Here is a 13247-nt window from a genome sequence, read left to right as displayed (position 1 = left end):
TGCAGGTCCCAGTGGCTTAGCGCGACGCTAGTGTCCGCTATCCGCGACACTGCCCAGGTGCCTCGTGAATGCGGGTAAGATTACTACCCCACGAGAGGATATTTTTAAATGATTGTATTCAAGACAAGACCAGCGATGCAGTAGCCTCGCGGTTCTAAGATCCAAATCTAGGGTATCAAGCTCTCCTAGGCCCAGTCACATCGAACCCAAATCAGTACAGCAAATCCGCGAACTCTCCCAAAACTCCCTCCTTGCCGCCATCGAAGAAGTCATGGATACCATCCATAGCCGCAAAGTGCTCGGCCACCTTCAAGCCCCTTAGTCGCTCTGCCTCGATAACGTCCCAGTTCCAATCTTTCGCCTCTACAGCCTTGGGCAGGACATCGTCATTCGGCCCTTGTTCTTCGGTTGTAGCCTCTTGGTAGACCCAGCCTTCTGGCTTTGCAGGTACCATATCGGCATCGACCAGCACATGTTCCGGTGGCACCGTGATCCTGCCTCGCTTGACGACATACTTTGCAATCGCAGTGGCATATATCGCGCCCTTGAGCTTCTCTGCATCCACGTCCTTGGCTGGTTTGGACTTCTTCCAAGGCTGCAGTGTCCAGCTCTCTGGTTGTGCCACGCCAGGCTTGACCATGTGTGTGACAAGATAGAACCACTTCTTGTCCCAGCACAGAAGTCTTGTCCACATCTCATACTTCTTGTACGGGAGGATCTCCTTCTTGAACAGACAGCTTATGCCTCCGAGCGCAATGTAATGCTTGCCCCGTGTGCCTTCGGTCGCACCTACTGCTCCTGCTACAGCACTCTTCTTGGCACCGCCTAGACGACTATTCTTTCTTATGCCGTTGCGAATGAGCGCGGTGAAGAGATGTGTGCGGGATATGTCCATGTCGCTGAAGTATGTGCTGTTGGACTTGTGCATGTTGTAATCTGTCTCAAGAAACGTGGTACGCGTCGAGGTTATGATCGGTTGGAAGAGCGCATGCGGAGGGATCGGGGTCGGTTGGAAGTACAATTGATAGAACAAGGCGCGGATGAAGCGTAGCTATGAATATCGTCAGCTCGAAGTCGCGTCTCTTGCCGCTCTGCCAGATACGTACATGCCAGACAAATGGCAGATTCTTCAGGTTCGCCAATGCGAGAAGAATCGCAGCTATCCTCCACAGACCACCAGGGGCGTTGTAGCCCGTCCATTTGGCCAGCGTAGCCATTAGGTTGCCTCTCATAGTAGGTTGCGACACGAGTGCTGCCATTGACGCGCCCGCAACGACGATGCTAGCCGTCTGCGCCATTGTGACCATACCAGAAGATGGCTATCGATCTAATGAGCGACAGCAAGGGATGGGCACGTTATTATACAATCAGCGTCAGCATACGCCGCCCTGCCCCTTCGCGAGGGTTCAGGTGCCCTTCCTAATCGCGAGCCGAGGCTCGGAATGTTCCGCACTTAGGAACATGTGGATAGCTGCGCAGATCCGCATCCTCAATTCGCAACTTTGACCTACTTGAGGATACTCACCACATCGCCGGTATAGCTCAGCGAGTCAAACTCTGCCTTCTCAGCAGCAGTTCTCTAGCATGTACAGCGCATTTCACCGAGCCGGAACCGCTACGACGCTTTACGACCGCGAATCTTACAAACGCACGTTTAGAGAAGTCCCCAGTACTAGTTCCATCACGCCAATGATCGTGAGCTACCAAAGTCCTGTAATTTGGTGGCGGACAGTGAGTATGCGCGACGCATGTGGCTGCGACTCAGCCTTGCCGCAACAACAAGCGCGCCTCCGTCCAGGCTGACAACTTAGCCCTGGTGGTGCTTCCCAACCTTCGCTGCCCGGCCATCTCTATAAGCGCATCTCTGCTCCAGAACACTGATCAAACCCGAGAAATTTGTCGCTGTGCGACGGCTTTCCTTCTGTCTGTTCAACAATCGATGTTGATCACGAGATAGCCGCGCTACGCTTGAAGGCGACCCCAGCCCTCATGGTTCAGGAAAAGTGCGATACAATAGCGCGGAGGTCTCTACGCACATCCTGTCTATCAGAAATATCATGCAACGCTCTATACGTGTCTCTTGAATACGCTTAGATAATTTCCTATCTTTGCTTATCCTGGATCGTAGGAGCCAGCCTCGTCATTGCGGGCGACGTCCAAACCATGCGGCTGCTCAACGTCAACACACGGCAACTGGAGGAGTTTTTCGGAGACGCCATTCCTCCATACGCAATCTTGTCGCATACCTGGGGACCAGAAGAAGTACTGTTACAAGATCTGACAAGAGAAGGACACCAGCAGAAGCAAGGCTACGCCAAAATCGAAGGATGCTGCCAGCAGGCGATCAAGGACGAGTTATTATGGGTATGGGTCGACACATGCTGCATCGATAAGACGAGCAGCGCGGAACTTTCAGAGGCCATTAATTCTATGTTCCGCTGGTATAAGAAGTCTAAGGTGTGCTACGCCTATTTGCAAGACGTGCCATCCGGATCAGATATCTACGAAAAAGATTCTGACTTTCGAAAGAGCCGATGGTTCACTCGAGGATGGACCTTACAAGAGCTAATTGCTCCACTACGGATTGAGTTTTACGACACCCATTGGATGCTGATCTCCCAAATATACACCCATGATCGAAGGGACAGGACCATCGATGGCTGCATAGAGCTTTTGAGCGATATAACATCCATCCCTGAAACGTACATCTCTCAACAACGAGGCCTTGCAGGTGCGACCGCAGCGAAAATATTCTCATGGATGGCGAGGCGTAGTACTACTCGTGTGGAAGACGAGGCATATTGCTTGCTTGGTCTGCTAGATATCAACATGCCCTTGTTGTATGGAGAGGGTGACAAGGCCTTTGTCCGGCTTCAAGAGGCCGTTTTGGGGGGCTCAAACGACCTGAGTCCCCTGGCTTGGGGATACAATCTTCCCTGTTCGCGCAATGAATCTTATCTGGCAAGATCACCATCATCGTTCCTTGGATATCCAAAGGAGAATTTCGGTAATCACCGAGAGGCGCCCAGGAGACACACCACCGTGACTGGACTTGGCTTACATATTGAGCTTCCTATGTTTCCTATCCATGCGCCAGACGGGATATGGGTAGGGCTCATAGAAGAGAACATTGACCGTTCATACACCGCTCTTGTGCTTAGACAACAGCACGGAAACCTGTTCCAGAGGGCGAGTGGTTGTGCGCCCATTCCGTTGAAGGAGAGAAATATATATGAGCACTTGGTCCGGAATTCCAAAAGAAAACAAATCTACATCACGAATAGGGATTGGCGTGGTAGCGCGACGGGCGAAGACAGCATCTGGAAACTTCTTTTCTCTCATATCCGACTACCGCGCGCATGGAGACGTCTCTTACCCGATATCCGACTACCGCGCGCATCAATAGACTTCGCCGATTCCCCTCAGATCATAGTAAGAGTTCCGTTCCTCTATGAGATGGGATGCTCGTTCTCAGACTCGTGGCCACCGGTCTACTTTTCAAGGACAAGTGAAACTGGGCAGCTCTATTGCTATGGGCCACACAGCCAAGTATTCTACATGATATTCTTCCACGAAGATCAGGGCAGACTCGCAGTAAGAGTTAATGTTCGATGGGGAATTGAGTGGCCAAAATCAGTGGAGACAGCCTTCTCTCGACTTAGCGGCCAATACTCGCATACAGCTTTGGAGCATTGCTGCGGATCGAAGATCGGCTCAAGAGTGCCACAATTCGCTAAAAACATACACTGGACCCCTTACTTAGCCGTGGTAAATACGACTACTGAAGAGAGAGGTCATGTAGTTGGCGTGAGTAAGCGCTATGGACCCGGCTGGCTTGAAGGCTGTGAGCTGGTGTGGAAGAAAGGTCCTCATCCTGAAGAAGGATCTACGTCAGCTTCCCATACCGCTGGAAAGTAAGAAGAAGCCGAGAAAGATTACAGTTCCATACCCCCTTGGCAATATTGCGACGTCTTCTTCGACGACATCCACGTTGTACTGCGCCCTCACCCACCAAATTTTAGCTTGGAAACGACAAGTAGTTACGACATACCTGTTCAGGTACCAAAAAACGTCTTTCTATCGCTCAATCGAAAGCGAACAGGGAATCAGTGAACATACTCAGCCAGGATAGGGCGGTAACGGTGCACGATGCAACGGCCAAGATGGACATGATGATCGTGAATGGAAAAGGAGAACAATGTACGAGGACAGCGTGTGCGTTCCATCTGCACGTACAATTGCTGATATTACTCAGGGCCGATAGGTGATCGAACGATACCGACATGCATCATCTTGAAAGTACCACCGCAACATATCGGAAAGACAAGGCGGGTTAATAGGTGCATCACATACTTCCCAAGATATCCAAATTCAACACTTATGTATATATTCCTACTACATATGCAACAGCATATCCATATCCATATCCACATTCATAACAAAGAAAAAAATCGCAAATGGGTATATAAATGAGGGCCGACTCGGCCCGATGCCTGTCAGCATGTACAAAAACACCTTTTGTTCCAGTATGCCGCTCGTCATTAACTCAATCCGCAATAGCGAGCCCCAGGCTCCTTTCTATTACTACGCCAAACCCCAAACCCGTGGGGCCTCTCGTGGGGCCATGCCTGTCCGCTGCGCACAACCACCCTGAGGTGTGCAAGGATAGATCGTGCGTAGGGCACGAGGCGTGCTCGTGCATCGCATGGGTAGGGGTATATGTGTCCGTAGATGTGCCGACCGTAGTAACGCCTGCCCGTTCGTGATTACTGATGTATCATTCGTTGTGAATCGTGTTGAGTGTTCGAAAATCGATTGTGCACTCAGCCTGGCGGCGGTGGTCGACGGGGAGACTCGCTCGTTCGTCGGGGTGTTGAGACACTATCTCGCTGCATGTCTCTCATCGCCTCGGCATAGTCCTTCTCCGCAGCCATGTCTCTGCTGTTACTGTTGACCATGTCGTCGATAAACTGATGTTGTTTCTTCTGCACGGGTTGTGCATCTGCTCCTGTAGGGCCGTCGCCCAACATGCTGGGCACGATATCTTCTGGATCCAGCCCAGCGTTTGAGTCTCGGTAATCCGGCTGGTTGGGGAACATGACAGAGTCTTTTTGAGGTCTTCGCGCACGTTTTGGCTTCAGTGGGAAGTTGCTGGGATGGATGTAGTCGCCGTCTGGGCTGCGCACATTCTGGAGCGCGTTTGCTTCCCTCTCCATCTCTTCCCATGTGGCGACGAGGTTGTTGTCGTTACGACTCCGGCTGTCGCTCGGGTCGCCCGAGAAGCTGCCTAGTCGGCTGATGCGGAAAGCTCGCAGGCGGTCGAGCGCCACCTTGAAATCGTCGAGAACGACGGAATCCGTCAGGCACTTGAAGACAAATGCAAACTTCCAAAAGGGGTTGATGCCTGTGGCTCCTGGGAGTTTGATAGCCTTGGTGACTGTAGAAATGTCCAAGACGATGAAGATTATGCTGAGCAGCATTGATAGTAGCATGATACCAAAACGAGGCGAGATGCGTATGATTTCCTTGAGGCTCAGTTCATATTGCGTCTTGATGACCCAGAAAAGGTAGATGGTGGTGAGAATCCACCAGGGATCGCGGCATAGCGCCTCATATGGTCGTGTTTTCAGGAATATCTCGTTGACGCCATGAAAGTAGGCGAAGTTGGCGTAAATCTCCACAACCCAGTAGGGTTGAACAAGCACGACAGTACCGATAAAGATGTAGCTGACAGGTTTCGAGAGGAAGGGCTTGATCTTCATCCAGGCAATGACATTGTGCAGAGACCAAGAGGCGTTTAAGAAGATGGCGGCAACGGAGAGCCACCACGCGTGAACTGGGCTGGGGAAAAACAACCAGAATCCTTGCCAGATACCAAGGATGAGCTGGATTTGATCAGTATGGATGTAAGCAGATGCGTAAATGTGGACTCACTTCGAGTAGAATCAACTAGGTGGATGTCAGCGGTGGTCACTGCTTAAAGAGGGTTTCTGCTAACCTTGTGCAACAGGACGCCGCGCCTCATGTTTGCCAACGTGATGAACGCCATAATGATGAGCGAACCCACGAGATAACCTTGCGCCCATGCTTCCAGGATGAGTTCCTCCGGGTTGCTGGGCTTGGGTACGACCTCACCCTCTCTCCATTTGCGCTCGATGCTCGGAATGGGACTCATGGTGTTCGCAGAATTTTCGAAGGTCGGTTCCGAAAGCCGGGGCAGATGCCGAGGAAGCGTGCTGTGATGTCACAACGCGAAAAGCTTCAAATTCGATCTCAACACTTTTACCATGGCAGGCGTGAGGGGGAGCGACAACGATGGGTTTATGAGGAAAGACGGGGAATGAGTACAAGAACGAACGGGCGCAGCTGGGCGTTTCTCGTGGCGCGTCAGTTCTCCGCATCTCGCCATGACATTTACGGACGATGGTCATCCTGGAGGCTCCGGGGGCCGAGTCCATGCGTAATGGTGCTTTGCCTAAGGGAGGCATAGTGTGATTGAATCATGGCGGTGGCGCCCAGTCGGCAATTGGGACCACGCGGGCCAAGAGGTGTTTGGTGAAGCTGTGAATAAGCCAGCCGTTGTCGACTTTGCACCGAGGCCTAGAGCCATTGGCCGGGCCGGCATGTCTTTCGCTGACGCGCCGCCGCCACGAACGTCTGCAGTGTTTGCACCATGACTGCCGCAATGGAATACTGAGGCATGGATTGGATGCGCACTTTTTGCGCGAGAACCAGCTGTTGCCGATGCGGTCAATGTCAGCACGGAACTGTGTACCGTGCAACGGCCGCATGCGTTCTGGTGCCTGGACGGCTAAAATTTGAAGTTCAGCACGCCTTGACCGGAAGCGGCTACCGTCGATGTCGATGGCTGCCAGCTGCATGGATGCTGCGGCGGGTGAGCGACATGGGACCCAACAGGCTGGGCCAGCGTCCTGGAATCTGGGATCGAAGTCTATCTATGGTGTTCATCTCCTTGCGGTTTTGGTGTGTGTTTCGTGTGCGAGGCTGTCTACCTTTGGTAGCAGCGCGACTAGATGGTAGATGACGGTGTGGCAGTATCTCAGAGAGTGTGTTTCAGATGGGACAATGTTTCAGATGAGGCAAAGGACGGCTCTGTAACGTGACAGTACACCACCGCAAGAGGGAAAACATTGCGCTTCAGCTTGCGACGGAGGGCCATGGAGTCCTCGACGTGAGCTGATATTATCCGGAGGCTGTGAACAGCTTGTTATGGTACAAAGACGCGTCGAGACGATGCAGCTGACGCAGTACCAGGCGTAAAGGGGACAATGGTCTATAAACAATGAGGCATTGCAGCTATCGTCACTGACGCCTTCCGGCTTACCAAGTACAGCAGAAGGTCGACTGCCGGCTAGACAGCCTCTAGATTTCAGGATCGGCAGGTGAGGCCAGCACGCGCCAGCCGATGTGGTTAATTTCGCAGGTGTCATCAGAAGCCCAACCATGGAAAAAGTAGCTTCGGGTCCCAAATGCTATATTGGCGGCTACATACAACTGCCTAGCTGGCGACAGAAGTCTAAAGTGACGACCGGGTCTGTGGGCCATCCGTGGACATTGGCTGCATCATCAACACAGACTTTCATTTCATGGACCAGGGCGAGGACATGAAGAAACAAAGCGGCACATATAGCGAAGTCTGTCGCAAAGGTAGTACTGCGTAGTCAGCATGAGGATGTTCGACTCATAGTGATGCTGCCGTTCGAGGCACATGGCAAGGGCATGGCAAGGCTGGGGAAACGCGCTAGCTGCCCCGCTGAAGTCATAGAGAATCGCCGCGTCAAACATTGTTTGCGGCCAGCGCGCAGAGCTTCAGACCTGCCCACGACATCCAACAACCGTCGCAGAAGCATACGCGTTCAATATGTTCAAAAAGAAACCCACTGTCGGTTGCAATCTCGCACATACGCTGCACTGACTAACGCCCCTTAGATCAAGCCCCTCTCCCCCCTCAAGTCGAGCGACCGCCGCAGGACTGCCGACCAGATCATCGCCGACTTTGGCATAGACATTCCCGTAGATGCAGACGCGAATCCCGACGACAAGGCAGCTTCTTCAACCGCCGGCCTCACAGCACTGCGCAAGTCGCTGCTCCCTGAGAACGCCCTGTCCGCGCGCTTCACCACAACCGCGGGGCCAGACCTCAAGCAGGTGTCGGGGACAATATACGTAGGTAGCCATGAGGGCACCAGCGGGGAGCAGAGGGTGTTGTGGGCGAAGGTCGGTGACAAGATGTACCCAACCGTCTATACTCTCTGGCACAACCCACGGATAGTCCCATTGCTCTATACGCCACTCGTCGTGGTCGAGAAGATGCAGGGTGGCGCCGACCTGATGACGCCTGGCCTACAACGAGGTCCGCCTTTCCCCAAGAAAGCGACAAAAGGCGCAATCGTTGCCATTGCAAGCCTCGAGGCACCGACAGTACCCATGGCGGTTGGCGAGTGCGTCATCGATGTAAGCGCGCTGGGCAAAGTCCAGGGCACAAAGGGTATGGCTGTGTCGACGTTCCACTGGGCAGGCGATGAACTATGGTCTTGGAGCTCGACAGGAAAGGCAGGTACTGAGCCTCCTGATATCCTCCAGGGCTGGGATGACAACGATGGCGAAGAGGCGAGTCTCACTGAACGCACGGCAGCCGTCGATTTAGATGACGACGAGGGCGGTATCACTCTCGATGCTACCCCGACTGAACGATCAGATGCGGAGAAAGCACAGGGCGTACAAGGCGAGGATGCGCCATCCAATAATGACTTCATCGATGTCCTTGAAGATAAAGAGCTTACAACCAAGGGTATGCATCCTACATCCAATCACACCAACCACCAGCTAACAGTCCTCAGAAATCGATGAAGCCTTCAAGAACGCATTCTTGTACGGTGTCCGATACCACATGGATCACAACAAGGGCCATCCCTCCTACGGTCTCGACTTCCCGATCTCGCAGACAAACGTCATGTCCACGCTCGTCCTACCCTTCCTCCCTACCTACACCCCTGCGCGAACAGCCTCACTACAGATCAAGAAGACAAGTTGGAAGAACCTGAGAAAGTTCGTCCGGTATCTCGACAAGCAACAAATTCTCAAGTGCAAAGACCGCGACGGCAATGAGGTCGTAGTCCTTGACATCGATTTCAAGGACCGCCAAATCGAATCATTCGTTCCCTACCGGTTACCGAAGAAAGATGCGCCAACCGCAGCGAGCGTCAACGGCAAGCCAGCTGCACCTCTCTCCGCCGAGTCCTCCGTAGGCCAAAAGCTCAAGCTCGTCTCCGTACTCCGACCCAAAGAGAAACTCGCACCGATTCTGAGCGCCTCCAAAGCCGACCTCCGCGGTCTCTACACCCCATCAGAGCTGAAGCAACTCCTCATCGCCTACATAGAAGCCGAGAACCTAATCGACCCCAAGAATAAGCGCCTCATCCGCATCAACCCGCAACTTGCAGACGCGCTACTAGGCTCCTCGGCCGCCGACAACGCCGCCCTCTCCTCAGGAGCCATGCCACGCGATGCCCTAGCCGAGCGCATGGTCGCCGCCTCATCCCCCTTTCACGCCATAATCCGCAACGACGCCGATATCTCTGACGCGAAACCCAAAGCCGGTGCACCGCCCAAGATACAAATCACGCTCGAGACGCGCAGTGGCAACAAGACCGTGACGAAAGTGCATGGGCTGGAGCCGTATTACATCTCGCCGCAGCCGCTCGCTGATGAGCTGCGCAAGACGTGTGCCGGTAGTACAAGTGTGGACAAGCTGCAGGGGTCTAGTCCCAAAGCCCCGATCATGGAGGTTATGGTGCAGGGGCCGCAGAAAGATGCTATTATGAAGGCGTTGGAGAAGAGGGGGGTGCAGAGGAATTGGGTTGATGTTGTGGATAAGACGAAGGGGAAGAAGAAGTAGATGTGTATATACGATAGGTTTGCAAGCAGTTGAATGATACCCAGCTTGTTTTCTCCGTGTACTGTGTCTTTTGATGGCTTAGTAGTGACTGAAATTATCTTTGAGTTGATAGAACGCTTTTATTAAACATGTGAAATGCTTTACTACGATCAAGGGGTATTGGGTTATCGGGGAAATAAGCGGAAATGCTGTTGTGAGGGCGTGTCTGATATGTAGAGGTGACTTGACCTTGTCCTTTAAGACACGCCAGACTTCATACAGCCCAACACGACTTCCGTGAAAGAATATGTTGAGCCCTCTTCCACCACTGTTCAATCGTTACCGGAACATGTTTAGCATCGCGCGTAGGTTCCTAGCCCGTGCGCGTCGCGTCGCCGTCCTTGTCCGCTCCCTTCTCGCCAACATCCCCTGCCATTACGTCCTCAAAGAAATTAAACATGCTATCCTGCCCACTCTTCTTGAACTCCTTGATACACTGCCCAGGTGTGATGACTTCAGCAATAGTCTGGATTTCCTGCTTCCACTCCTTCACATACGACGCCGTCGGCTCGGTATGTACGACGTAGAAGTGGCGGTAGTCGCGGCGCATATCGACTTGCAGTCCAGCGTAGTAGCGTATCATGTTCAGATTTGCGGCTTGCTGGCTACGTTTGAGCGTGTTGAAGTAGTCGACGGGTTCGCATTCTGCGATTGCACGGCGCTCGGAGAGGATGGGGTGTTTGTCGGCTTTTAGGCTGAAAGGGGCGTCGGGACTGTCTTGCTCGATGTAGTTGGGGTTCGTGAGGAGGGAGTAGAGCTCCGCGGCACTGTGTTAAAGTTAGTGATATATCCTTTTATTTCGAGTGTAGTAGACAAACCTCTGTACATCAGCATCACCAGCCTGGAGCTCGGTTGCTTGATCTTCGCAGTAGGCAAACAGATGCTCCATCAGTTCCGGACGGACACACAGACGCCAGAGCAGGCTGTTCTCGACGATCTCTGGCCAATGAGCTGATGGACCTGCGAGTTCCTGGAGCTTCTTGATTTTCGCCAAGAAGAGCCTGATGATGCCCAGAGCATATCTTGGCATCGCTTCGAAGACTTCGTCCGTGATGTAGATAAATCCACCAACAGGAAATATCTCAATGCGATCATTCCGGAGCACAGGTGTCTCATCTGAAGCATAGTCGTATTCTATACCTGGTTGAAGCCCGACCGACCAGAGACGCACTCCTCTACGGAGGACTTGGCCGAATCCGGGAATACCTGTGAAGTACTCAAAGTCGGGATGCGCCTAGTCTGCTTAGTATTCGTTTGTTCCGCGGAGTGTGTGATACGTACGATGATAATACCCGTTCCTCCTTTCAGGATTTGTTGCTGGAAATCTGCCCATCCGCCTGCATAGCTCGCACTGCCGACTTGGACATGATGCATCAAGAGCCATCGAGTGATGATTTCAAACTCCACAAAGTGATCCTCAGGGTGAAAGAACAAGAAAGCCCTCCTTTCTACCGGATCGATGGTTGTTTCACCATCGTTGGTCGCAAACATGTCTTCGAAGTCGAGCTTACTGACTGCGCTTATTCTCTCTTGCAGCTCCGTGCATCTGATATCGACAGGAGGGAATTCCATAGGTGGGGGTGGAGGAGGTGGCGGCTGGAACGGTTGTTCGAGTGGCATGGGAGAAGGGGAGCGTGTTACTTCATCGGCAACGTCCGGCTGAGCAACATCATCGATGTCCATATGGACAGACGCATCAGATTCATCAGACCCATCCGCCGGTCGAACAGGCTTCTGACGAGAATCATGTGGCCCATCCGCGACGATACCAGTATCATAATGTTGGAAGGCACAATCCTGGTCGGACTTACGACATTGAGTGTTTTTCCAGTACCAGCACGTAAGTTGGTTCGGTGCCAACGCTTTCTTGGTGAGCCTGTCTCCAGACTGACTTTCTCCACCATTGAACTCCGGCCGCTTCTCAGGATCAATTCGCACATCGGGAACTTTAGGATCAGTGTGCTTCATCCACCCAGTGTTGTAGTGAGCGTAATTACACTGTTCGGCAGACTTTATGCAGCCCCGTTCATGGTTCAGCCAATAGGGACAGGTGAGTGGTGGCCTGCGATATTTACCAGGTATGAACCCTTGCATATCCCCCAAGGGATAGTCACGGCCATTTTCATCCTTATTTCTATGCATGAAGCGACATTCTTTGGGACCTCTCGGGCAATCACGGCTAAGCCTCCAAGAGTAGCATACTAATGGGACTTTGTGGGTTTCCCAGTCTTCCAAAGGTAGGTTACCGTCAGTAGACTGTCGGCTTGGGCGAACGTCGCTGTTGGAGTCTTCTGTGGGTCGCCTATGGCTAGGCTCACGACGACCGTATAGATCATCGCGTGGTGCGCGCGGGAGCGAGATAGTGGTACCGGGTGGGGCGTTGACAATCTGTAGAGCCGAAGGATCAGGTGTACCCTCCCTGGCAGACTTCTTATTCGCCGCCCCTCGTCCTTTAAGGTTGCGGAAATGGGTCTTGTTCAATTCAGAGATCTGGCGAGGCGGAGGTTTCGGTTGGTTCATGAACTTGATGGCGCCATTCTTTCCTGTATCGGATGTGATATTACTAGGACTGACCTGCGTAGTAAATGAGACTGATCTCTTCGCAGTACCGGGATTTGCGCGGGCCGGAGTTATATTGGCAGAACCTGTAGCACCGCTTGCAAGCTCACTGGTGGTACTCGCCCTCCGTTGCGTGGGGACCGGGTCGACATGTCCGGTCCGAGAATGTGGAATTGATTCCGATGGCGAAGGCTTAGCTGGGCTCGGCTTAGTAGCTGACTTCCGCTTTGGAGTGGTTGTAGCACGTTTCAGTGCTTCACTGGCTGACTGAGCTGACTTTCGACGTGGCCGGCGCTCAGTACCAGCGCCATCTGCACTAGTTGACTTGTGCTTTGTCTTCTTTGAGGTCATCGTGATCTCATCGAATAATGAGTCATCCGTCAACTCTGCTTCCTCAGAAGAAGACAAAGATGAGTCTGACTGCACTACAGGAGGCTTGCGCGCTCTTGGAGGTTGTCTTCTGGGACTTTCGATGAACAAGTTATTGAGTTGACTGGAGTCTACAGCTTCTCTTTCTGCCAGTGTAACTTCGAGGGGCGGCACACCTTCACCTGCCGCTGCTCGGAATGCTGCCTCGAATCTGCTTATGTTTTGGTCGCATAGCTTCCGGAATTCAATCCCGCTCATTTTCGATTTCTTCAGGTTCCATAGTTCCAGAGCGGTGGGAGCTGGGGGTCCTGGGGCAGGTTCGGGGTCCGTTGGAACATCATCATCATTAACATTTTCAAAA

At 52.7% G+C, this 13247-nt stretch overlaps 4 protein-coding genes across 4 annotated transcripts; 1 reads left to right on the top strand and 3 right to left on the bottom strand.

Annotated features, from left to right (window-relative positions):
* Positions 1 to 211: 211 nt before the first annotated feature.
* J4E79_004277 (uncharacterized protein) lies at positions 212 to 1298 on the bottom strand (the record flags this gene model as incomplete). Its single annotated transcript, XM_049353164.1, has 2 exons — positions 212 to 1051; positions 1107 to 1298. The coding sequence occupies 2 exons, from the start codon at positions 1296 to 1298 to the stop codon at positions 212 to 214; spliced, it is 1032 nt and encodes a 343-aa protein (XP_049212543.1).
* A 3525-nt stretch (positions 1299 to 4823) lies between these two features.
* J4E79_004276 (uncharacterized protein) lies at positions 4824 to 6175 on the bottom strand (the record flags this gene model as incomplete). Its single annotated transcript, XM_049353163.1, has 2 exons — positions 4824 to 5885; positions 5999 to 6175. 2 exons carry the CDS (start codon positions 6173 to 6175, stop codon positions 4824 to 4826), a joined length of 1239 nt encoding a protein of 412 aa, XP_049212542.1.
* Positions 6176 to 7882: 1707 nt separating this feature from the next.
* On the top strand, positions 7883 to 9919 carry J4E79_004275 (uncharacterized protein; the record flags this gene model as incomplete). The annotated part of the gene is made up of 3 exons (XM_049353162.1): positions 7883 to 7903; positions 7951 to 8812; positions 8862 to 9919. 3 exons carry the CDS (start codon positions 7883 to 7885, stop codon positions 9917 to 9919), a joined length of 1941 nt encoding a protein of 646 aa, XP_049212541.1.
* A 352-nt stretch (positions 9920 to 10271) lies between these two features.
* On the bottom strand, positions 10272 to 13144 carry J4E79_004274 (uncharacterized protein; the record flags this gene model as incomplete). Its single annotated transcript, XM_049353161.1, has 3 exons — positions 10272 to 10725; positions 10777 to 11192; positions 11240 to 13144. The coding sequence occupies 3 exons, from the start codon at positions 13142 to 13144 to the stop codon at positions 10272 to 10274; spliced, it is 2775 nt and encodes a 924-aa protein (XP_049212540.1).
* Positions 13145 to 13247: the final 103 nt, after the last annotated feature.

Source organism: Alternaria viburni, assembly GCF_023758015.1.
Source record: "Alternaria viburni strain BMP 2772 chromosome Unknown scaffold_7, whole genome shotgun sequence".
NCBI lineage: Eukaryota > Fungi > Ascomycota > Dothideomycetes > Pleosporales > Pleosporaceae > Alternaria > Alternaria viburni.
This window is presented reverse-complemented; position numbering and strand designations above follow the sequence as displayed.